Here is a 26,231-nt window from a genome sequence, read left to right on the forward strand (position 1 = left end):
GGGTTTGCAGCTGCAGGCCGGATTCAGACACATTTCTCATCTTTGTTCTGATACCAGGCCAACAGGACAATATCTACCTGGGGCATGCCTAGTCACACGTAAGCAGGAGTCCAAGTGCAACTCCGTAAAACATTTTGCTGCCTCTGCTTGAGTCGCATCCACTTATTTCATTGGCCAAGTAGGTCACATGGTCAAGGTCAAAATCTAAAAGGTGAGTAAATATACGCCCATCCAAGTGGGAGGAAGAAGGGAGGAAATTCTTGCTGAACAATACTCCAACCTATTGAGAGTTTCAAACATCAGATGATGGTGGTGGTGGTGATGGTGGTATCACACTGGACCACTTTTAAGGTATTTTGTAATTTGATACTTACATATCCAGAATCCAGAGAAAACACATTAAGTTTTGTAGGGGAAGGTGTCTAAATACAGGAGTCAATAATTTTTCGTACTACACACTGACAAGGAGGAGGCACATAAAATTATGAAAAGATGGAAGAAATGTAATGGTAGAATGGAAGAAGAAGAATTAAGGGGGAAGAAAGGAGAGAAAAAGAAAACAGAAAGTTAAACCCTATACCAACTGTTGGGGAGGCTGAGAGCAGATATCCTATTTCTTGGTTTGCCTCACATGTAGGCAGAGCAGCTATGGAGCAGCCAGTGCCTGGAAGAAGCCCCCGAGACACCAGCTCCTAAAGAGAGGTTTTGCTAGTTCAGACATTAGGCATGGCATAAGGCACCACCAACACCACACCACACTTATGTCCAATGAAAGTGCCAGCAGGGCAGGGAGTTCCTCACTCCCAACTGAGGGTTAACTATTAACACACCTCTGGGGTACACACAGCTGTGTGCAGCAAGCACAGCTGGAGCGAGGGGGATTACGAAAGGCTTTGGGAGAGAGGTTAACTGGGACTGCGTGGAGAGGCAAGAAAATGTGGAAGAAGCACACAGTCCTGTTTTTGTAGCATGCATAGATGGTGAGTAAGCCAAGGCCAGATGGTGGTAGGTCTTGAATGCCAGGATGAAGAGCGTATTCTTAATTTTTTTTTAATGTTTATTTATTTTTGAGACAGAGAGAGACAGCGCATGAACAGGGGAGGGGCAGAGAGAGAGGGAGACACAGAATCTGAAACGGGCTCCAGGCTCTGAGCTGTCAGCACAGAGCCCGACGCGGGGCTCGAACTCACTGATCGTGAGATCATGACCTGAGCCGAAGTTGGATGCTTAACCGACTGAGCCACCCAGGCGCCCCTAGCGTATTCTTAATTCAATGGGCACCGCTGCAAGCTGTTGAACAAGAAGTGGCATGAAGGAGCTCTCCTGGAATACCATTCTTTCTTGCTTCTTTAGTCACAGAAGCACTAATTCCTAAAAGAAATGTATTTATGGAAGTATAGTTGATGCACAGTGTTCCATTAGCTTCAAGTGCACAACACAGGGATTTGACAAGGCTATACCTTGTGCTGTGCTCCCCACAAATGCCACTACCATTTGTCATCGTACAACCTATTACCATACCATTCTATATTCCCTATGCTATACCTTTCACCCTTGTGGTTTGTTCATTAGGAGCACCATTTTTTAGCTGGGGATATGCCTGTGCAAAATAAATATTACATTTCTTAACTTCTCTTGCAGCTAGGTGAGGTCATGTACTAAATTCTGGTTAAGGAAATGTAAAGCACATAGTGTGAACAACTTTTAGGAAATGTTCTTAAAGGGAGAGGACATTTCTCCTTTTTTTCTTGCTGGATGGAAGCTGAACCTAATCCTAACATGTATGTTATTCATTAGGAGGATTGGTCTGGGGTAAGGCAAAATATAGGATGGCTGGAACAAGAAGAGCATTGGAGGCAGAAAGACTAATTAGGAGAACATTTTAATAGTCAAGATAAGAAGTGAGGAAATAAGAACCGAGCCAGAATGGTAGCGGTGGGAATGGATGGGTTGGGGAGGGGGGTGGATGTGATAAATATTGCGAAAGGAGTGTCTGTGGGAGTTGGCAATTGATCAGATGAGAGGAGACACTAGAGAAGGAAGAACCAAAGGTCATTCTGAGGCTTCAAACAGAGGTGACTGGATGGACAGTAATGTTGGTAACAGAAGTAGGGGATTCAGAAGGGGATTAGCCTTGAGGAATGCAGCCATGAGTTTGGTTTTGGACATGTTGTGTCGGTATGCCTGCAGGATATTCAGGTGGAGATATAAAGCAGGTTAATTGAAAATTCATTTCTGGGGCACCTGGGTGGCTCAGTCGGTTAAGGGTCTGACCCTTGATTTCCACTCAGGCCATGATCTCCTGGTTCGTGAGATGGAGCCCCACAACGGACTCAGGGTTCTCTCTCTCTCTCTGCTTCCTCCTGTGTGCACTCTCTCCCTCAAAATAAATAAATAAACATTTTTTAAAAAGAGAGGAGAAAATTCATTTCTGGAGCATGATTTGAGAGTCCTTTGCATCAATGTGGTAGTCCAAACAAAGGCAAGGGCTGGGTGCCAAAACAGTGTGTCTGTAGAAAATCCTTCCTTCAGTGCACACAAGAGAAATAAACTGTTCTGAAAACATAAAAATATGCTGGTCACCTGACACATACTTCCCTCCCTTCGTCAAAAAAACAAACAAACAAACAAACAAACAAACAAACCAACCTACAAAGTCCAGTCAATGGCTTGGCTGGCTGGCTTCAAGCAAGGGAATCCTCAGTGTCTCAAAATTTGGACAGCTCCTTAAAGTTCCTTAGGAAGGCATTTTGATTTGCACAAATATCTGTGTGGACGTTTTAAGATGACTCCTTTTCAGCAAGAGATTATTATAGCAAACTGCTTTCTTCCTTAACTCAGGTTAGCCACATGCAAGACTTCCTTTCCACTGGTCTTAAAAGAACAATTTTTTAAAAGCAGAATGAGAAAATACAAAAAACTAATACATGTGACAGAGTAAAACGACCCTGCAGAGGTCTCTGATACCTGCCATGACCAGAGCAGCTATTAAATAAAAGTTCAAATAAAAAGGAAACGAATCGGATGTTAACATTAAGAAACCATCTTTGCAGGCTGGCTAAACCACTGTATGTACTGGTTTCCTGAGACTGCTGGAAGCCAAGAGATGAAAAAGGGTAAAACCTAGTGCCTTCTACGTGGTAGAAACGCAACTGGAAGTCAGGGCGAGAGAGCTGTGGATCCTGGAAGAGTTTTCCGTCTTCAGCCCACATACTGCAGACAGCTGCCGGGTAACCCTGGGCCTATACCGGAGGCTTTAAGCCCCACGCCTCGGAGCGCGCTAGCGCGCGCAGTGGCACACCCGTGCGCTGGGTTTGGTGCCACCCAGAGCTCCGTTTCACTTACAGGTGAATCTTTGTTAGAGCCTTTAATGAACTTGGGATAAGGTTTTTCTAATTCATCCAGCCATCCATCTCCTGTCTCAGGGACAGAAGATGGACACCCCGGCGTGCTTTATGGTACAGGACTCCTGGAGTCCGTGGCCCCCTTACAGCGCGCAGCCCCTTTGCAAGAAAGGTTGTCAGATTCTCCCGCAGACCGCGGGGCCGCGCGGGGGCGAAAGCACCAACCCCGGCGGGAACCCCTCCCCTCCCCCAATCCCCAGGACAGTGAACGCCGCTGGGTTCCACATTCTCCCCCGCCCTCTGACCCTGAGGGCCCAGACCCCGGCCGACCCGAGCGGCCCCGGCAGGTGCCAACGAGCGCCGGCCGTCCCTCAGGCCGCGCCCCGCGGAGGTCATCCGAAGCCGGCCCCAGTTAGCGGGGCCGGGAGGCGGCAGCCGGCGCCCGGATTGGCCCGCTCAGCAGGCGCCCCAGCGGCCTCAGCAGCGGCCTCAGCAGCGCCCCCCCGCCCGGCCGCCCCTCCCCCCGCGCGGGCAGCCAGGGCGAGGGGCGCGCGGGGGCGGCTCCCGGACGCCGATTGGCCGAAGTCGCGGGGGGGCGGGGCGGCGGGTGTGAAGGGGCGGGCTCGGGCCGCTCCCAGCTCCCTCGGTTCTTCCCATCTGCGTCCGTTCTCGCGGCTCCCGCGTTGCATCATCTCCAGCCCGCGACCGCTGTGGGAAGGTTGGGCGCGGCGCGACACACTCAGGCCGGTGCTCCAGCCCTCTCTCCCGCGTCTCTCCTGGCCCTCTCCACACCTGCTTCTGCGCCCAGGTCTGGAGCTCTCCGCGGGCCGCCTCCCAAAACCCGCGGGACACAGCTGGCGGACGTCGCCAGCTCCGCCTGATCCGTTCATTGAGAGCCTCGTCTTATCCCAGAGCAAAGTCCCCCGCCTCCAACAGCTCGGGGCCGCGGGCACCGCCATGGAGAAGAGCAGCGAGACCAACGGCTACCTGGACGGCACCCAGGCGGGGTCTGCGGCAGGGCCTGGCGCGCCGGGGTCCGCGGGGGGACTCGCGCGGCGCTGCGCGGGCTTACTACGGCGGCACGCGCTCGTGCTGTTCACCGTGTCCGGAGTGGTGGCGGGCGCCGGCCTGGGCGCGGCGCTGCGCGGGCTCGGCCTCAGCCGCACGCAGGTAGCCTACCTGGCCTTCCCCGGCGAAATGCTGCTCCGCATGCTGCGCATGATCATCCTGCCGTTGGTAGTCTGCAGCCTAGTGTCGGGCGCCGCCTCCCTCGACGCCAGCTCTCTCGGGCGCCTGGGCGGCATCGCCATCGCCTACTTCGGCCTCACCACGCTTGGCGCCTCGGCGCTCGCCGTCGCTTTGGCGTTCATCATCAAGCCTGGGTCTGGCGCGCAGACCCTTCAGTCCAGCGACCTGGGACTGGAAGAGTCGGGGTCCCCTCCGGTCCCCAAAGAGACAGTGGACTCTTTCCTCGACCTGGCCAGGTAACGCTCCCCCACCTCGCCAAGTGCACAGTGAAGAATGCCAGCTCTCAAATACACTCCAGTGCGCGCGCGCGCGCGCACACACACACACACACACACACATCACCCTCATATACTGCTAAGAGTTCATTCTTAATTGGCTGCTGGTGGACTTTAACATTTTTTTTTTTAATATGAAAATGCCGTCTGCATGTTATAGCCAAGAACCAGCCCCACTGTTAGGTACGAGTGTGTGTGAGGGAAGAGGCAGCTGTCTCACCTGTACTGTACTCCTTAAGCTCTCTGGCCACCCTCACCATTAAAAACGTTCCAATCAGGCCGGATATCTTCACCCCATTTTATCTGCACAGTGCCTGAAAACTTCTGGGAGCATTGGTTAAATTGTACTTGTTGGGTCATCCTCACCTGTAATCTCTGGCCGTCCCTGTTTCAGCCCTTTGGCTGAGAGTAAGGTGGCCATTTTTGGAAGGCAGCTGTGCTCACCACTATACCACCAACGCACACGGATGGTGGCAATTTTTGAAGAGTTGTCAGTGGTCCCAAGGATAGCAAGGGTGGGGTTAGCTGTATGAGGCCCATAGCCCAGAAACCTGACTCTTCTGGTGGCTTGGGACAGGTTACTGTTCACCCCATAGTCAAGACCACTGTAGAGTATTGTGAGTTTCAAGGAGCTTTATTTCTGGAAGAGTGAGTTCTAGATGGGAGGAAGTTTTGCCTGCTTTTTGTGACCCTTAGAAGTTGCATTTTATCCCTTGAGATGCAGTGTTGTTTCTGTTGTTTTGGATTATCCAAAGCCTCAGCATCCCTTGGTTTCTCTGTTAGCCTAGAATTCACAGATGGGAAAACTGCACCCTGGAGGCATCTTCTGGCCTGGCCAGGTTCAGCTGAGTGAGGAGCTCAGCTGGCTCCCTCTCCAGGTTTCCGATAATTCTAGATTCAGAGCCTTGGAGGTGTGTTTTGTCTTGAGTCACGAAGTAAAGCTCCACGTTGCTGAGGCCGTGAAAAACAGCAAACCCTGGGCAAAGTGATTTGACTTCCTGCTACTTCCTTTGCTCCCTCTGGAAAATGTGATGACTGTCTGCCACTTAAGAGTTCCCAGAAGGGACATCTTATTTCCTGATCATGGTTTTCTAGTTTTAGATCCAAGCCCCTACAGCAGCTGCTTCTGAAGTGAATGGTGGCCCAGCATCATGGCTTATTGACCAGTCTTGGTGCAGACTTTTCAGTGACTGGACTGCAGGAAAGGACTAAGAGAACCTTTGTTGTGGCTTGTTGGGAATAGGTTGCATTTCATAATGCTTCCAACAGCCAACCTCCTTTAATCCAGCAGCTCTCGGATAAAGGTAGGGCAGGTGGTATGATCCTATTTTACGACTGAGGAAACTGAGACTAGAGAGATTAAGTGATTTGCTCAAGGTCACAGGGTGGTTTACCAAAAGAGGGATTAGAAAAACTATGGGTCAGGGCGCCAGGCTAGCTCACTCAGTGAAGCATGCGACTCTGGATCTCAGGGTTGTGAGTTCAAGCCCCATGTTGGGTATAGAGATCACTTAAAAAAAAAAAAACAATCTTTAAAAAAGAAAGAAAGAAAGAAAGAAAGAAAAGAAAAAAACTACGGGTCTTGTGTACCAGGGCTGTATTTCTCCCACTCTCCCCTTCCCCCAGTCAAAATGCCATAGTAATGATGCCATGCTGCTGGTCTAGTCTGACCATCTCAGAAATATTTGCTCTGGGCCAAATGGGAATCAGGTAAGAATATAATTTGGGTCAGGGCCAATGCCCACTTCCTCTAAACAGAGGATCTGAGCCTCTTCAGCAAAGAAAAGCCTATTTACTGCTGCTCAGATTTGGCTTTGACGTTGAGCAGCTTATGAGAGGAAACTGAGTTCTGAGCCATGTCTAAATGCTTCCTCACTCTCTGGGTAGAAGTTTTAAATTTGCTTCCTTCAAAGAAACCCCACAGATGCTGATTTTATGTGATTCTGGGCGTGTTTCTTGGCAAAGGCAGGGTGTGGTCCTGTCTGCCTGTGGGCAGTGAATGAAATGAGACTGCCAGCAAAAACACCTCAGTTATCCAGCAGGCCCTCAGCGGGTAAGGGCCCAGAACTTAAATACCAGAGAGAAGTCTCTGATGACTTCGTGCAGCTGCTGCCAAGGCTTTGCTAAAGCCCATGAGCTTTCCTGGTGGTGAGGGCCTCACAACTCCCACAGGGTCTCTCTGCCTAGATTTTGAATTTTTCTCAAGATGGAGCTACAAGCCAGAAAGAAATGAAGCTAACAGATATTCATTGTAACTTTTAGAAGGTTTTCAGAATGCCATTACTGAGTGGTTTGATTTTCCAACGCACAGTGGATTAGAAATAACGGGCTGGGAAGTGGGTGTGAGGCACTGCTAGAAGCAGGCCCTTTGAGAGTTGAGAAGGGATAGAGTTGGTGGATGGCAACTGGCAGGTGGGAAAGTCCCAGTCTCCTCCTGAGCAGCCCAGAGCCCTGTGCCCAGGCCCCGGAACCGTACAGGACTCTCAGAACTGGATGTGACCCAAGTGATTGAGCTGTGACTTTCCATCCCAAACGAAATGGTTTTGGCACCAAAGAGACAGAAACAGGTTATCAGGAACTCAGTCATTATGGAACTTCTTGGCGAACCATAAGAGACTTAAATACTGAGAACAAACTGAGGGTTGATGAGGGCTGGGAGAGAGGGGAAAGTGGGTGACAGGCATTGAGGAGGGCACCTGTTGGGATGAGCACGGGTGTTGCATGGAAACCAATTTGACAATAAATTATATTAAAAAATAATAAAATAAATTTAAAAAAAATTATGGAACTTCTTGGTCCCTGACAATACTTCCTGATCATGAGTGCTAGAGCATGTCCCTAACCTCTGTGTCATAGCTTCCTCATCTTTGTAACGGCCATCATGAAAGTACTACTTCAGAAGATTGTTCTGAGGGTTAAATGAGTTATGTCTGTAAAGCTCTTAGAACAGGGCTCGCCCAATATATGCTTGCTCTTGTTATAAATGGAGCAGTATTAAGAGCGATTGGGATTTTTGTTTGTTTCACGCGACTCTATGGGGATGGCCCTCTTTCCGTAGTCTGAAAGAAGCGAGAGTAAACAGACGGGGACAGCCGAGGAGGACTTGAAGCTAATGTAGTCTTTAAGTGTGTTGGGAACCACACGAGCTTGGAGAAAAAGAAGTGAACAGTTACTATATTTTGGACTGATAGAATCAGCACTACGGGAAATTTGGAAAATGTGGAAAAGTGAAAACTAAACACAGAAGAGCCTTCCATTCTAAAAGGGAGCAGAAATCTTCACATATCCTCCCTGACATTCCAGTTTTGTTCCTCCCTGCATTATATGTTTGTGATCTCCAAAGTTGACCTCAATTTTCTTCAGCTATAAGTGGGAAGGACTGAGACAACTGGCTCCTAACATTCCTTTGGGTGCTAAAATTTGTAGTTTCCAAATGGAAAGCCAGAGGCTTATCTGCAAAGGTAGCAGGTAGGAACAGCTCTTGGGCTCAGGGCTCCGTCTGCACTGGCAACCAGAAAAATGGACCTGGGCCACTGTTTTTTGCAAAAGCGTAGCAGGGTGCAGCCGTGTGCATGGTAAACACAAATGAGATTTTGCCTGTTGCTCAGTTTTCTAGGCTTTTTTTTTTTTTTCTCGTGCTCATTTTCTCAACAGTGGATAGTGCTACAAGCCTTTCCCTTCGCAGAGGGAGACATAAGGGACTTCCTTTTCCTTTCAAGGACTGGTGTGAATAGGATGCCTTTCTGCAAAAAACACATTTCTTTAATAGCTGCAAAGAAACCTATCAGACTGAGCTCTATTATTAGCCCCGAGATCACAGTCAAGACAGTGAATAGTGAATAATTTCTTTTAGCTGTTGGGCCACAGCAGGTTGTTTGACCCATGCCCTATGTCTCTCTTCTATAGGCAAGATGAAGACTCTTAGCAAATCTAACAAGGATCCAAATTAACCGAGGGTTCTCAGCCTAAGTAGTCACTAAAGGGAAAAGGTGACACTTTGTTGTTTTAAAAAAACAAACACTAAAAGGTTTTAACCCGACATCTTTCCTTCTGCCACCCAGGAGGCTACCTGAATAGTTGAGAGACTGAAAAGAGCCCCCGGAGAGGCCACATGGGTGGTGATTAAAAGCAGACACTGAAGGGGGCTCCTGGGTGGCTCAGTCAGTTAAATGTCTAACTTTGGCTCAGGTCATGATCTTGCGATTGGTGAATTTGAGCCCCGTATCAGGCTCTGTGCTGCCAGCTTGGAGCCTGGAGCCTGTTTGGGATTCTGTGCCTCCCTCTCTCTTTCTCTCTGCCTCTCCCCTGCTCGTGCTCTGTTTCCCATTTTTTTTCTCTCTCTCTCTCTGTCAAGAATGAACCTTATAAACAAACAAACAAATAAAAACAGACTTGGGTTTGAATCCAGCTCTGCCACTTACTAACTGTGTGGACAAGTCAGCTAGCCTCTCTGTGCTTCAGTTTACTTATCTGTAAAATGAGGCTAATAATAATATCTACTACTTACACTTGTTATGAGTATTAAATGAGTGAATATTGGAGTGTCTTGCTAATATTCTCAAGTGTCCCAGCCCCTCAAGGACAGCCCTCAGGCTACTTGCTACAGAGAATTAGTGCTGTTCTTAGCCTCATTTCCCCAAAAGTCCCCCACCCCGGGGGCCCAGCAGTAACCTTACTAGCTGGAATCTAAAACTGGATATGGGCCTTAGGAGGAGGGTAGATTACTCCCCCTGCCCCCTACTGTCACCATAGTGCAAGCCCAGGACCCCCAGCCCTTCCTCTGCTCCCAGCCTTGTAGGGGGTAGCAAGATCTGAAGGGGCATGTCCCTGTTAACGGACTCTAACAATAAACACTAAGGATAATAAATATATAGCAGGCACACATACCGTGCCATATCCTGTTCTGAAGAGTCTTTGAAATTTTCATAAATTTGGTAAAGAATTTTTGAACTTAAATAAAAGGAAATATTTTTGGAACAAAAAATATACCTAAGCAAAAGTAAATTGTTTTCCATTCTTTTCATATAGGACAGGGAAATGCAGACCACCCTTGACAAATAGGATCAGAAGAGCAAACGGTACCCAATGTATAAAGAAGAAACATCTTTGAAGTGTTTCACTGTGTGAGCTGCGGGAGCACATGCTACCGCTGACAGAAGTTCTCCTTCCGGCAGTTCAGCCTCAGCCCACACTGGTTTTTCTGTTTAAGTAGTGTACCCAAAGACTCCTATAGCACTGGAAAGGCTTGTCCGTTCACTGTCTCCTCATTTGGTCTGACTTGGCTCTCTGAATTTAGTATGGACTTGACACTTTTAAATTATGGCACCTGTATCTATATACCAACCCCCCCCCCACTCCCCCACCACCTACAACACCAAAGGCACAATCTGTCAAGAGCTCAGAGAAATGTTTTGCTTTACTGCCACAATCTCAGCTCCTTGCCCTTGGTGTGGGCAAGAGGGACTGCGCATGTTCTGTGGTGACCAGAGGGACCAAGGGAGAGGAGAATGATTTTGTGGATGCATGAGCTCCATCTCACTGCCCCCAGGTGGTGCCTTCCCAGGGATTCACATCTGAGAGCTGAGCTATAGAAAGTTCAGTCATCCCATTGAAAGTATGCATTTTTATGGTTGTAAAATCTTCTTTGCAGTTAGCACTGTATCTTTTTATTTTTTTAAGCAATTTTGAGATGTGATTTAGGTACAATAAAATGCACCCATTTTAGGTGTACAGTTCAATGAGTTTTAATAAAGAATGAATTGCAATAAAGAAAGTCTTCTAGCAAGAAGGAAGCCACAATTTTATGTAACTGAATCTTGAAAATGACACCCCATCACCTTTGCTGTATTCTACTGGCTAGAAGGAGGTCCTTCTAGCCCACACTGAAGGGAAGGGCATTGCACAAGATGTGACTACCAGGAGCCTATCTTAGACTGCTTGCCAAGCCGGGTTGCAGTCAGAGCTGCCTACCTCTGAAGCCAAATGCATTGCAAATAGTTGCATAGAGATTCCAGTGCTAGGGAAACAATTCAACCACAGAAGTCAGAATTACTGGATAAGTTTGACATAAATTGTAAAGGATGATTTGGAGTGGTTCACTCTTTTAGACTTATTCTTTTTTTTTTTTTTTAACGGTTATTTATTATTGAGAGACATAGAGAAACAGAGCATGAGCATGGGAGGGGAAGAGAGAGGGGGAGACACAGAATCTGAAGCAGGCTCCAGGCTCTGAGCTGTCAGCACAGAGCCTGATGCAGGGCTTGAACCCACAAACTGTGAGATCGTGACCTGAGCCAAAGTTGGACAGTCAACCAACTGAGCCACCCAGGCACCCCTCTTCTAGACTTATTCTTAAAGGAAGTGGTACAACCAATGGACAGGGAAATGTCACTGGAATTTTGTTATACATTAAGACCAGCATCTTGCATAGAGCCTGATCCAAAGGAGGCTCTCAGTAAAAACTGTTTGCATGAATAGATTTTGGTTTCAAAATCTAGCTTAATTTGATCAGTTCTATTGCCCTCCTTTTATGACAAATATTTTATGAAACTCTTCATCCTGAAATGAAATCCATAAATAGAATTTACCTACACACATAATCTCAAAGCATCAACATGACTCAACAGTAATATAAAAAGATAAAAGGAGAGTAATGTATAATAAAAAATAATATGTTTTAATACATAAGTATCCTAAAACAAAGTGGTTAGGTGCTTGCTTCTCAATTTACATTCACTGTGAATGAGACAGCTGTAAATGCAGGCTGGTACTTGATACTTGTGTGGGTAATTAAGGACTCAGATCCTACAATTTGCCATTCGTGATGCGATTTTCCAGAAAGATGAACAATTTTTTGCAAGATTCTGAATAAAGCAAAAAATTCTCCCACATTTTACACAGTAGTTGCATTTCTGGAAAATTCAGTGTAAGTTCAAATTGTGCAAAAAACCCAAAAGCCAACCTTGTTTTGGAGTTGGTTTAGGCTGAGGTAATTATAAATAAGGTTTTCATCTACAGGTATATAGGACATTTGGACAGCGTGAGGGCCACGTGAGGGCCTCAGTAGAATGAATAGCTGGGACCTGGCACCTTCCGCTATACACACTCCCCCAACTGCAGGAATGCCCCCCAATTATTTTGACAATGAAAACACTCCCTTGGATTTCACCAGTGGGCTGTACCACTCTTGCTGAAAACCTCCGCAATAGGGCTTAACTTCTTGGGGAAAAGAGAGTGCTATGGTTTTCCTGGAGTACCACGAGGGAGATGAGCATAAGACTCTGTGCTCTCAGAGCATCTATTGTGGCCCAGCAGCCAAGGCATAGTAGGGTGCCTGGGTCAAGCAGGGGCCACAGTAACTTCTGGAGGTGGAGAGAGAGGGAACATTGTGTGTTGAGCTGTCAGGAATGGGCATCTTAGAGCAGACGCTTTGAATGCTGAATCTTAAGAACACTGACAAAGTGCTTTCTTTTCCAACAGAAACCTGTTTCCCTCAAATCTTGTGGTTGCCACTTTCCGCACGGTAAGGCTTGATGCTTTGTTAAGAACGGGAAACTTTGGGGTGGTATATAAATTCGGCTGTAGAGTTAGGTAAGGCGGGACAGGCCGGGTAGTATTGTTAACAAAACTTGGTATGCTGGCTTATAGAGGGGACCCTGGAGTAAAAACAAACCAAACCACAAAAAACAGAAAGGTTTCCTGACATATCCCCCTGGTTCCATCATCTTTTCATATCACCTGGGAAAGATATATATACTTTTATCTTTTTTTCTGATTATAAAAGTCATATATGCTCATGCAAAAAAAATAAAGTGCAAAATATGAAAAATATGGAAGAAACTAAAAATCACCATAACCACTACCTAGAGATATCCATTAACATTTTGGTATGCATCCTTCAGATATGTTTTTTCTCTGCATGTGCACACACACACACACATTTTGAAAATAAAAATAATTATACTACACATTTTAATAGTATGTACACATACTACACATATTGTTTTTAATCTCCGCTTTAAGGCAGCATATGATAAACATTTTTCATGTCAGTAAATATCCTTCTGCATAATGTTAATGGCCGTATTCCACTGTATGAGCATATCATAATTTCTTTCTGTCAGTCCCGTATTGATAGATTGTTTCTGTTTTTCTCTAATGTTTGCAAGACTGCAAGTAACGTCCCTATAGTCCTGCTTTGTGAGGAGAAGGAATATAAAGGTCTAGATTAGATAGACTAATCTCATTACCTTTTCCAAGCAAACGTTTCTGTTTCTACTTACAGCCCTCTCTCCCTCTTATTTTTATTTTATTTATTTTAAAGGTGTATTTGTTTATTTTTGAGAGGGAGAGAGAGCTTGCACGTGAATTGGGGAGGGACAGAGAGAGAGGGAGAGAATCCCAAGCGGGCTCCGCACTGTTAATGCACAGCCCAATGAGGGGCTTGATCTCACGAATCATGAGATCAGAATGATGATCACGAATCATGAGATCAAAATAACCTGAGCCAAAATCAGGAGTCAGTTGCTTAACCGACTGAGCCACCCAGGTGCCCCCCTCTCTTTTTAAGAACTGCATGTAAACACAGCTGTGGCTTGTATTTATACTGTGAGATAGAAAAAAAGTAAAAGGTTTATGGAGTTTTCAGTGCTTGTCGCAGAAGGTGTAGGGTGGGTTTTGTTTCCCCTGTCACCTTTTTTTTTTTTTTTAATTTTTTTTTTTCAACGTTTTTTATTTATTTTTGGGACAGAGAGAGACAGACAGAGCATGAACGGGGGACGGGCAGAGAGAGAGGGAGACACAGAATCGGAAACAGGCTCCAGGCTCCGAGCCATCAGCCCAGAGCCTGACGCGGGGCTCGAACTCACAGACCGCGAGATCGTGACCTGGCTGAAGTCGGACGCTTAACCGACTGCGCCACCCAGGCGCCCCTCCCCTGTCACCCTTAATCACAGGACAGCTGAACACCTCTGTCTGTCTGAAAGCTTGATAAATCAAAGCTGAAAGAAACCAGACCTCATCAACAGTAGGCACAAAGCAGTATACCCTAAAGGGCTCCTCGGGACAGTTCAGAGCCAGGTGTCCTTAGAAGAGGTCAGGAAAGGTGTTTTATAACGGATTCCATTCAATTGTGCATACCGCCACAGGGAGACAGCTGTGTGCATCAGGCAGAAGTATGTGAAGTCAACTGTAGGACCAGAGTTTGGAGAGTCATTGTACTTATAAGTGAGTCTCCCAGATGACTTAGCCAGAAAATGCCATCTTGCCTCACATCCTTTGCTTTGGAGAGTAGAGGCCAAGGCAAATTAGAAGTAGATGTTGAAAAAGCAGTCAAGCTCAAACAAGTTCTGGAACAAAGTGGAGCATAAATGTATGAATGAAAATAGGGGCGCCTGGGTGACTCAGTCAGTTGAGCTTCCGACTTTGGCTCGGGTCATGATTCTGCGGTTTGTGAGTTTGAGCCCCGCATCAGGCTCACTGTTGTCAGTGCAGAGCCTGCTTCGGATCCTCTGTCTCCCTCTCTCTCTACCTCTCCATTGTGCTCTCTATAAAAAAATAAATAAGTAAACATTTAAAAAAATCAATTAAAAAAAATAAGACATTGAAAAGTCAACTTCAGCATTATGAAATTAATGTTCTCCAAATAACATAAAGTGTCAGCTGTTTGAAATATCAAACTATCAGGATGAAATTGTGCAGACCTTCTCCTCCAAACCATTGTCCCTAATGCTGTGGGTCCCTGAATAATGCAGAGGCCTCTTGGGGTGTATGCTGCCTTGGCCTTAAGTAACTTTTGTACAGTTCTCATAGGCCCTTGTCAGGCCAACCGAGTGAGGAATTCTGAGAACACTCGGAGTGAATAGTGAGGAATAGCAAGAGGCCCCACAGTCGTCTCCCTTCCTCTGATTGGTCTTCACCTGTGAACTAACAGCGAGCGGGTTTTTCTTTCTCTTGTTCCCAGTATGCAACTGATTATAGAGAGATGACCCACAACACGAGCTCTGGAAACGTAACCCATGAAAAGGTAAAACTCTTTATAAGATCACTTGTGGCAAATGACTTATAAAGCAAATAATGCTTTTAATTGCAGGAGCTTATGTGATGCATCTTTTCCTCAGCAGGGTTGAAAACTCTGGTGTTTGAATGAACTGTCCGAAGAACATACGTTAGGTTTGTTCCTTAGGTTATTTACCAACATGGCCAAAGTCCAGCATCTGTAGTATTGGAATCTTTAGTAGATCCATTTCATTGAATTGGAACTAATATCCCCTTTCTTCAATATATTTTATCTATTTTTAAATATATTTTATATGTAAATATATTAAAATATATTAAATATATTTTATATATTTATATATTATATATATATATATATAATATATATATATATTATAACACCCCTTCTGCCATCCTGAAATATAACTAATAAAATATAACTACCTCTACACATAGAACTTATCTTGGGGCCTTAACCCACTATTGCCATCATTCATTCACACATGTTCTTGGAGCAGCTATTATTGGCCAGACACTGGGTGAGGTCCCAGCCTTCATGATAGAGCTGGAAGGGACAGGGGACCTTGAGGATTATTCAGTGCTTCTCCAGAGCTGTCATGGGAAGAAGCAGGTACTTTACCCTTTCCCCACCCCCACACATACAGCTTCTGAGGGCTGAGGGGCTCTGAGTTATCCCAGTCTTTCTTTGATTGAGGAAAAGTTCTACTTAAAAAAAAAAAGTTGAAAACTACTAATTAGTCCAGTTCATTTCATCTGACAGTTGAAGAAGCTGAAAGTCTGAGAAGTCATTTAATATCAGAGCTGGGACTAGAACTCAGATCTGTGGTAAAAATGCTGTTTCTATTTTTGCCGTGCTGACATATGTTTCCTGTTCAGAATTTCATGGTGTGTTTTGATGGAATAAACATTACTCCAGTATATGCTTGTAGTAGTGCGATTGAGCATTATGGGGAAAAAAAAGGAATACAGTATGTCTATATATTTTAAGTCAGTGACTTAGGAAAGAATATCCTAAAAATATCCATGTTGATCTTGAAAATCTTTTGTGAAATTTGTCAGCTAGGAGGGCCACCACAACAGTCTAGAAACAAAGAATTTGTGGACATTTGGGAGGCACAATTACAATCATTGACTCTCGATCTGAAGAAACTTTTCACCAACCAGCTCTTTTATTTTTTTAAATTTATTTTTTTATATTTATCATCAAAGTGTAGTTGATACACAATGTTATATTAACCATATCTCCTAAAAGCAACCCTTTGAAGTGATCGTCTGACCTCTACTTGAATTCTCACTCATAGATTATAAACTTAGATCCTCTGTCCCTTCTGATCCCACAGATCCCCATTGGCACCGAGATCGAAGGGATGAACATTTTAGGACTGGTCCTCTTTGCCCTGGTGTTAGGAGTGGCCCTAAAGAAACTCGGCTCTGAAGGAGAAGAGCTCATCCGTTTCTTCAATGCCTTCAATGAGGCAACGATGGTGCTGGTGTCATGGATCATGTGGTAAGTTTGGCCTGTGCATTAGTCTCCCTCTCATTTCTCCTGCCATCCAGAAAAGAATCCCAGTCTACTGTCCGAGGTCACCCCTGTGGGGCCAACCTGGCTCAGAACTCCATCTGTGGTTGATGCGCCTTAGGCCAGACTTGATAGAGGGGGTGGTGGAGGTGGAGAGGTTTCTCCTCACGTCCCCAGTCTCAGAGAATCAGGAATGTGCCATAGCTACCTGTGCCTTCTTCACCACCCACGGTGACCCCTTATGGTTCTGTCACTGGTGATTTATTTATGGGTTTCTACCATTATCCATATCATATAGGATGCCCATACCATCTTGTGGGTCAATCAGCTCCATAAATCTGCTATCTGCTATGTAAAATAAGGCTTATTTATCTTAAAACCATACACCTCAGGCTTCAAAGGGGCCCCTTACTATAATATTTCACAGCATGGAGGACAAATTCATTTTCATCCCACGCATATATAAACTTGGAATGGTCTCTTTTTACATAAATGTTTCTTTATGTGCATCAATAAAAGGGCAATTGTTTAATAAAAACCATTTGATTGATTCTGGCTAACAACTAAAAATTGGACCAGATCTCTCAAAATGATTTCTTAGAAATCCTACCAATTCCAGCACCTATCCCTTATAAGCTTTATCTTGCTGTTTTACTCAAGTCAAACTTCTATGGGTTTTAACTTCTCCACATACATTGTCAAAAAACTTAGTTTATCCATTCATACACAAAGCATGTTCCTTATTGTAAACCCTTAAATATCCCAGAACTTCTATCAGATAGCATCAGGGTGGCAGATTTTAGGACAGAAGCCTGGAATTTGGTAGTGAAGTTTATCATTAATGGGAGGCCAAGTCCAGAGCCCCCGCTGGTGGTGTTTATCTTCCCCAACCAAAAATTCCAGAATCTGACTCTATCCTTGCAAATATGACCCTTCATATGACTGTTGTTGTTCTGGGGAGAAAAATATTTTCAGAAAGGAAAAAGTATTTTCATCACATGTCAGGTTCTTTTCCTGGCTTATATTTTTAGTCTAAAATCTTCTCAAAAATTTAGATTACAGGAGATTATTCAAGAAAGTGATGTTCTTGGGTTAAGACACTTTCAATCTAGAAACCAATTTATAGTCATTCCTTCAATTCAAGGTACTAGTCACAGAGGCAGAGCCTGCCGTGTGTCTGACTGGAGTGGCAATCTGTTGCCCAGTAAGTGCATCTCACCAGAATTAGGGTTTAAAACGCCTTACCTGGGGGCGCCCGGGTGGCTCAGTCAGTTAAGCATCCAACTCTTGATTTTGGCTCAGGTCATTATCTCACGGTTCGTGAGTTCGAGTCCCACGTCAGGCTCTGTGCTGACAGTGCAGAGCCAGTTTGGGATTCTCTCTCCCTCTGTCTGCCCCTCCCCCTTCTCTAAATAAATAAATAAATAAATAAATAAATAAATAAATAAAACTTTTAAAAGTCTTAAATACATACCTATGTATCTAAATGCATAGTAAGCAAAGTAGTTCTCTGAGGAGGAGTATGGCATGAGGGTGGTGCCTAAAGAGGATTTTGGCCTAATCTGTGTTCTAATTTTTTGAAAGGACAGTGCATTCATGAGTTGCTATGGAATTTAAAATTAATAATACTGCTTAGAATATCCGTAAAGAAAATTCAAGAAACCAGTGACATTGGCTATCTCCAGGGAAGGAAACTGAGTACTTGCAGGGAGAAGTGGGAGGGAGACTTTATTCATCCTTTGGAACACTTTCACATTTGAACTATGTGACATTATATTTATGTAATTGAAACTTACAAAGTCAATGGTTATAAAATTCTTCCTAAATTTATATTAACTTCAAAACAGCTGACTTTTGTTTTCTGTAGCTCCCAGAGTTCATTTCTTACCTTTTTTTCCTCCCATCTTGCCATTAAAAAATTCTTCACGTTCAAGGAGTGTTCCCTGAGGGTCATTGTTAATGACTTTTTCCCACGGAATCATGTTTTGCAAACCACAAGGATTTTAAAACTTAACAAAAGTCCCAGCTTTGGCTCAGTTCTGTATCACAGCAATTCTGCAAAATAGGTGTTAGTCTTTTGTTTTTCTAAGTTCTCAGAACAAGCCTGACCAAGGCTGAAAGTCAAGTTCTCAGTCCGAGAGGCTTTGATCTTGAGGAGTTCCTTGGCTTTCCACTAATGAGCCCAGGTGGTTGGTAGCATCCCTCTGTTAAGAACATAATATACCCAAGGGGAAAGAAGTCTGGGTTCTGGTCCTGACTCTCTTATCCCTGGTGATTTATCATGTTAATTTTACTTAGTTTCACAGCCTATGAAATGGGCCCATCCTTTTCTATTCCTCAGAATCATACTAGGGAGAGCTTCATTTTTTTCTTTTTTTTTTTTTAAGCAAGTCCCACACTCAAGATGGGGCATGAACTCACTACCCTGAGATCTAGAGTTGCATGCTCTACCCACTGAGCCAGTCAGGAGCCCCTAGGCTTATCCTAAGGAGAAATGAAGACCACTTAGTTGGAAGTCCCTGTGTTGTGTTTCAGGAAGGGTCTGCATCTCCCAGCCCCATCATCATGTCACTCTTACTGACAAGTACCCTATGCTCATGCCCTAGGTATGTGCCTGTGGGCATCATGTTCCTGGTTGGAAGCAAGATTTTGGAAATGAAAGACATCATTGTGCTGGTGACCAGCCTTGGAAAATATATCTTCACATCCATATTGGGCCATTTTATTCATGGAGGAATTGTTCTGCCACTTATTTATTTTGTGTTCACACGAAAAAACCCATTCAGGTTCCTCCTGGGCCTCCTCACACCGTTTGCAACAGCATTTGCCACGTGCTCTAGGTGAGTCGGTTTCAAGCGGCCTTGGCTGCTCGGAGCCATATTACTGTGGGACCAGAGCCCAGTCGGTGATGCACAACCAACATCTCGACATATTTTAATTTCTTGAAAACTCTCAATTGGTATTGTCTGGTTTTTTCAAATTACCAGTCCCACAGTTTTATGGAAGTGGGTTTCTGGGGTTGCCAAAAAGAGGGATTGCCTCATTCCCTCCTCCTTCTTGCTCCTTAGAGGTCGAATCATTATTTAACCCAGTTGTGGGTCCTCACCCTAATTAGTAAGACCTTTGTCTGAGTAAAAGAAGGCAACCACTTAACTCAAAATGCACCACAGGGAAGTTCCAGAATGACACCTCCCCAATTCTACCTCTGGATACATGAATTAGAAAATAAGACCAAGGCATCATGGTGAGGGATGCGTCATCCACGGTATTGTGGGATTATTTAATTTAGTACAAAAGATGCACCTTATCATTATTGGAAATCCTTCAGAACAGTTGGGCTTTCCAAATATGTTAAAAAAACTTTCAAAGGCTGGTGGCCCATTGCGTTTATACATTTGGTTTTTGCCTCTCTACTGCATGTTTCCTCCCATCCTGACTGGCTATTTATATGACACAGTAGGAGTGGTAAAAAGAATTAGGTAGGTAAATTCTCTGGCTTAGACAGAAACAAATCTACTTCTCAGCTGTGCCAGCTACCCTCTGTGGAGCCTGCAGAGCGGGCTGGAGAGAGTAGGGCTTGACCTTCGAGTTATCTAGGAACACAGTTACTCTCCAGACTCACAGCCACTGCTACTTCTTGCCCTAAAAAGGAAAAAAAATCATAGCTTGCCTTTTACTTTTTTGGGGGAAAAATTCAACATAGGAGATGTGCATATGAATAAATAGTTCTTTGTTCTCTTGAGAACAGTTTGCACCATGAGGTAGTGTGTAGTTTCTTGAAATATTTTGAACAGGTGTATGCAGGTAAATAACAGGTAAATCTAGGGAGTCAGATCTTGAATACTTTGGGAATTGACAAAACCCCACATCATGACAGAAACTTTGAAACAATTCCGATTCTTCTCCGATTTCGGAGTGCGGGGGCCAAAAGCGAGGACGATGCTAATTGCTCTGTTCCTGGATCTGAGCTGAGTGATATATTAGCCTGGCTGGGAAGGACTGTTCTCACGGTGGGTTGTTCTTCCATTTCCAGCTCAGCAACACTTCCCTCCATGATGAAGTGCATTGAGGAGAACAACGGTGTGGACAAGAGGATCAGCAGGTTCATCCTCCCCATCGGGGCCACCGTGAACATGGACGGAGCGGCCATCTTCCAGTGTGTGGCCACGGTGTTCATCGCCCAGCTCAACAACATCGAGCTGAAAGCAGGACAGATTTTCACGATTCTGTAAGCGCACTATTCTTTTCTTCACCTCTAGGCCTGGGTCAAAACTCGAGGGGTTTTGCACATGTGTGATTTCCTTCGGAAAACCTCATGAATACCAGTCTCACCATGACTTGGGGATGTCTCATTAGGAAAACGACAGCGTGAATTCATTACTTGAAGAGAGTGAATCATCTCTCAAGGGCACAGCCGGCAGAATCTAGGGTTGTGTGGTTTTCAGTTTCTAAGCCATAGCTGCCATATTTTGCATATTTCTCTGTGCCCACACCATGTTCTGTGTTAACGGCTAATCTTCTGTGCCACCCCCTAGAGTGACGGCCACAGCCTCCAGCGTTGGAGCAGCTGGCGTGCCCGCTGGAGGGGTCCTCACCATCGCCATTATCCTGGAGGCCATTGGGCTGCCCACTCATGACCTTTCTCTGATCCTGGCTGTGGACTGGATTGTGTAAGTAGCAAGTCCTAAGGGCACTAAATAAAAGAAAGTCTGTGCTGACTTCCCTGGGAGCTCGGTGCCCTGCAGGGCCTGGGGCATGCAGAGAAACTTCACACATGCTCCCTGCTTTGTGAAGGGAGCCTACAGTTGAGCTGGCAAGACAAAATTTAGAGCTAGAAAAAATTAAACAATATGAGAGACAAAGGCCCATGAATGATCATGAAATGTCATTACTGAGAACTTGGTCAGAGCATCCAGGAAAGCAGGGGTCCAAGGCCCAGGCTGGGCCCCCTGTGCAGGCCGAGGCGGCACAGGGTCTAATGGAGATTGTTGGCTGCAAGGAGCCTTTGGGAATGATTGTCCTTGGCCTGGAACATCCAAGGAGTGATTTCTGAGAGGGAAGTGAAGATGAACCCAGCTGATGTGAGTGGCTTGGGCTCAGAGGAAGCGGACTTAGGGGGTATAGCTCAGTGGTAGAGCATTTGACTGCAGAGGAAATGGAGTGAGGAAGGAGATGTGATTCGCACCACCATCACCAGCGCTCCTGTAACGGCACAGAACAGTGAGTGTTGATTCTGAGTTCTGATTCCTTGAGTCATGTGATACCTTGTTTGAGTATAAACAATACTTATTTTATAGGGAAGTTCACCTGAGTTACTAATGTTGGACAGTAGCAACATATGGATAAGAAAATGAGCCGTGGAGCCCATGTACCTGGGTTTACATCTCAGCTTTGCCATTTATTAGTTGTGTAATTGGAACTGTTCTGTGTTTTAATGTGCTCACGTGTCAAGTGGGAATAATTGCACAACCTACATCAGAGCTGTGTTGAAGATTAAATGAGCTAGCACCTCCACAGTGAAAAGAAGAGTTCCAGGATGGTGGTAAACAAGTACCTTAGTGAAGAAAGACACTCCTGGCTAGCCAGAGCCAGGCATGACATATAACCTAAACTGGAACCTGGCACTGGGCTTGCGGCTCTGCCCATTGTGGCTGGGAATGGTGGTCTCCAGCCCTTTGTGTAAGCCCTGGAAATTTGAAGGAGCCTCTCAGAATCCTTATGGCTCCTCAGCACAATGAGGTTGAAATGTGCAGCAGAAACCCGCATCATCCGGACAGCTCATCAGATGGAACTCAGTCCCTGAGCTGGTGAGTGGGACAGGACCAGAGTGGAGCATCAGAGGCCCCGTCTGCTTTCTTACTCAGTTGCCTCTGCATGGGGAAGGCAGGCCTTTAAGAGGCACTTAGGAACAGGGAAATAGGGCCCCAGGTGGGCCACACAGTAGAGACCTAAAGTCTCTACTTCAGGAGGTGAGCCCTCCACCACCCTGTGGCCTCTGCTTCCACAGCCCTCAGCTTCTCTGGGGCAGTCAGGCAAGTTCACGCCTTTTCCCCTCTGTTCAAAGTGGGCACTGTACTTGTTCTGAGCCCCAGGAGAGAGGAAGGTTATTGGGCTAATCTATGGGAAGACAAGCTTCTGGAAAGGACAGTGCTGTGAGATGGTGTTTGCCAACCACCATGGAATACATACGAAGATTAACATTCAGCAGAGACGCAGTGTTGAGGTGAGAAAAAGAAGGGGTGTTCCCACGGTGTACTGAGAGTGGGAGAGAAGCTGGATACAAAACCACGTCTACACTATCCATCCTAGTTATATGTGATTTTCATATGATGATGTCTATTCTACCAAAAATACATACACAGGAAGATGACTGGAAGGAAACAGATCAAATGTTACTAGATTCTCTCAGAGTTGTGAGGTATGGATGGCTGACTTTTGTTTTCTTCTTTATATTTCTCTTTCTTCCAGGTTTTCCACAATCAGGTTATTAGTTTCACGAAATAAGAAATATTGAAAGAAAATCAGTTTAGAGTAAAGTGAGGCCTGTGCCCTTAGTAGCCTGCTGTCCAGAAAACAGCAGGGCCTGCAGGCTGCTGTCACCGCAGCACCGGTGTGAGGCCTGCCTTGTCTTTTCCTGCAGGGACCGCACCACCACCGTGGTGAACGTGGAAGGGGATGCCCTGGGTGCGGGCATTCTCCACCACCTGAATCGGAAGGCGATGAAGAAAGAGGAGCAGGAACTGAGCGAGGTGAAGGTGGAGGCCGTCCCCAACTGCAAATCGGAGGAGGAGACGTCGCCCCTGGTAACACACCAGAACCCCGCCGGCCCTGCGGCCAGCGCCCCGGAACTGGAATCCAAGGAGTCGGTTCTGTGACAGGGCTCGCTTTGGGCTTGCCTGCAGCGGCGGTGCCCGGCCTGTTAGTGCAGCTGCCGAATGCCAGACACCGCGCTCGCTCTCTGACTTTTAGCCTCCAAGCAATGCTTTGGCCCAGTCACCAGTTTGAGGATTACCTCTCAGCACAGGCATTGGGCTTCCCAGTGGGAACTGGTTACCGAAGACCAGGGCACTCTGATATTCGGCTTCATCCGTGTCCAGGTGCAACCGCGTGTGCTCTGTTTGGAAACACACCCTTCAGCTGCCAGGCTGGGTGCGTAGCACGCTCACAGGTCCTGGCAGTCAGAGTGTGGAACATGTACTCCTCATTGCACCCAGTCAGCTCTGCACTGGGTGCTCTCTGGGCAAACCCAGGGGGTTTACAGTCATCTGTCGCATTGCCTCATGAGCCGGAGTAATTGGAAAAATTCCTAAATTCTTACCCTTGGCTGGAATTCACTGAGCTGGGACTCGAGGTGTCTAGATTTTGTACTGTTGCAAGGTGTGGCTGGCTTCTGATTCACTGGTTGCTTGGGGGCTTGGAGGCACTGCATGTTGTCAAGTTAGAAATACTCTAGATGGTGTTAGCACTGCGGGGGTCTCTGGTCAGGGGCACTAAGTAAACAGTTTAAATTCTGAGGTCAGAGAAAGGAGGGGGCATGCAGCCTGCAGGGGAAGGGATGCACCCTATCAGGATGGGCACACACACACACACACACACACACACACACACAGTCATCCTTATTGTCGTCCCAGCCCCTGGGGAAATTTGCTGCTTCTGTGACCTGGCCTCTGACCACACTGTAGCTTTATCCCCATCCACTCTGATCTGGCAATAGGCAGAGAGGGGCCTCTTCCTCCATGGTCATCACATTCAGAACCCTTGTTGGTTTAATCAGCCTATTATTATAATTCAACCAGACCCCTAAAATGCTGCACTACAGCAAAACAAAGACAAAAAGAAAACCACAAACCCATTCACTAATTAGGGTGGGATGCCCCCGTTCCAAGGTCCCCAAACCCCCCAGCTTTGGCTGATTTCTGTGGGCTTAGTTTCTTTTCCTGCCAGTACATCAAGATTTAAATTATAAGCCACATGTCCGCTTCCTCCAGATGCCTACTGACTGGGTTTGAATGTAGGCGAGGAGGCTTCATAAAGAAGACCGGTGTTGCCAGGGACAGGGAGGACTGAAAGGCACAAGAATGCTATTTCACTGTGGCTGTGGTGTGTATCCTTGGTGTGACCTGCAGCAAGTCCTGGGCCTCACTTTACCCCATTTGTAAAATGGGGCTGATGTCACCTGCCTCTTACCTACCTCAGAGGGATTTGGTGAGGCAAAGTTAGTGAATCCGTGAAAACAACCATTTCAGCTCTTGGATATCAAATGCTGACACCCCAATGCTCTTAGTTTTTACCTAAGTGATACCTTTCTCCACAGAGGCCTCATCCTGCTGGTAAAAATATCCCTTACGACCAGGGCTTTGTGCTCCGTGTGCATTAACCACTTCTATCACGCCCCTCGTTCTCTTTGTAGTTATTTGATAGCATCAAGTGCAACCTCCTGATGTCGTTCAAGTGTTCCTGAATCAGCCACCCCCACCTTCCACCACATTTCTGGGTCCCTGACTTCCGTGTGACTCCAAGACCCGGCAGCAGCTCTGCCACTCACAACAGGCCACAACGGCTCCCAGACTGTCGGCATCCTTCGTTTTCTTATTTTCCCTGTTGCCGTGGCATTGCTGTCACCCAGGCCCTGCAGAAGCGAAACACACACACACACACACACACACACACACACACTTTAGGATGTGTGTCCCATTGTACTGAGAATGGGCAGGCAGGACGGAAACCGTGAGACTTCTCCGTTTTAAAACCGGGGTTGTGTTCCTGAGTGGAAGGAGTGGGGAAGAGCCCTGCTACACAGAGCCAGTCCGGCTGGTGGGGAGGCCCAAGTCCCTCCAAATCTCTTTAAACCAGCTAAGTCTCTCCTGTCCCCTGTGAAGCCAGGAGTGACCAGGAACCAAGCTGAGAAGTGCCTGGAAACCTTTACACTCTGGCTGGTTGTTGATCCCCTTCTGTTTTTAAAAGAGAGACAATCACACTGATCCCAAATCGCAAGTGAACATTCACGATTTTTCTGCCTTCTAGAGATCTTATCTTTCCTTCTCCCACATATATCCATGGCTGCATATGCACACAAATGCACATGTGTATGTGTGTTAGACACATTGTTTTAGCTCCAATCCAAGCAAGTTTGAGTTTGGATAGAGGTGATCTAACCCTAAGTTTTAGGGCTTCTGCAAACTGATTCTCCTGTTTCTAAAAGTGAATTCTTTCACAAAATATAAACATCAAAGCCGTACATCCAGTGACTGCACACGCTCTGTCCCGAAACTGGCAATGCAGTAGGTAGCATGCTGTGGCCTGGAGAAGGGTGCTTCTCTATGAAATCCTGATGATCGCCCCACTTCTCCTGGGAGGAAGAAGGTGCCGTGTTTCTCCCCGTGTTTCAGTCCACAAGAGGAATCAGAGCAGGAGTGACCCAGCTGGGGAAAATCCCACTTTCTCGTTGTCTGAAGCTGTCTCCCCTGCTATTCTAACATGTTGTCATAAATACTGTTCAGATACTGTTAATCTCTGACTGTTTTATATGTGTGACATTTGCCTTAAAACATAGCAGTCCTCAAAATGAATACAGTATTTCTACTAGGATCTGCACGCTCCTTTATTCCTTTCTTATGTTTGAAGTGGCATTTACCAATGGAGCTCTGCTAGGGCATCGCCTGAGGGTGACTGAATTGATTTTGGTTCTAGCAGCTCTTAACCAGCCTGACCCCCTGAGGCAGGGTAGGCTGACTCAGGGGGGCAGAACCCTGCAGGACGGTCACTGATTCGGCTTGCAGGAGGTGAACGTCCAGCTGCTCCTGGCTGCTTCCTGTTCAACACTAGCAG

General features: G+C 46.0%; 1 protein-coding gene across 1 annotated transcript; it reads left to right on the forward strand.

The window, feature by feature from the left end:
• Positions 1 to 3,654: 3,654 nt before the first annotated feature.
• Positions 3,655 to 25,991, forward strand: SLC1A4 (solute carrier family 1 member 4). The gene is made up of 8 exons (XM_049650321.1): positions 3,655 to 4,828; positions 12,347 to 12,389; positions 14,829 to 14,891; positions 16,225 to 16,391; positions 19,010 to 19,243; positions 20,437 to 20,631; positions 20,939 to 21,073; positions 23,044 to 25,991. Exons 1-8 carry the CDS (start codon positions 4,302 to 4,304, stop codon positions 23,276 to 23,278), a joined length of 1,599 nt encoding a protein of 532 aa, XP_049506278.1. The 5' UTR covers positions 3,655 to 4,301; the 3' UTR covers positions 23,279 to 25,991.
• Positions 25,992 to 26,231: the final 240 nt, after the last annotated feature.

Source organism: Panthera uncia (genome assembly GCF_023721935.1).
Source record: "Panthera uncia isolate 11264 chromosome A3 unlocalized genomic scaffold, Puncia_PCG_1.0 HiC_scaffold_11, whole genome shotgun sequence".
NCBI lineage: Eukaryota > Metazoa > Chordata > Mammalia > Carnivora > Felidae > Panthera > Panthera uncia.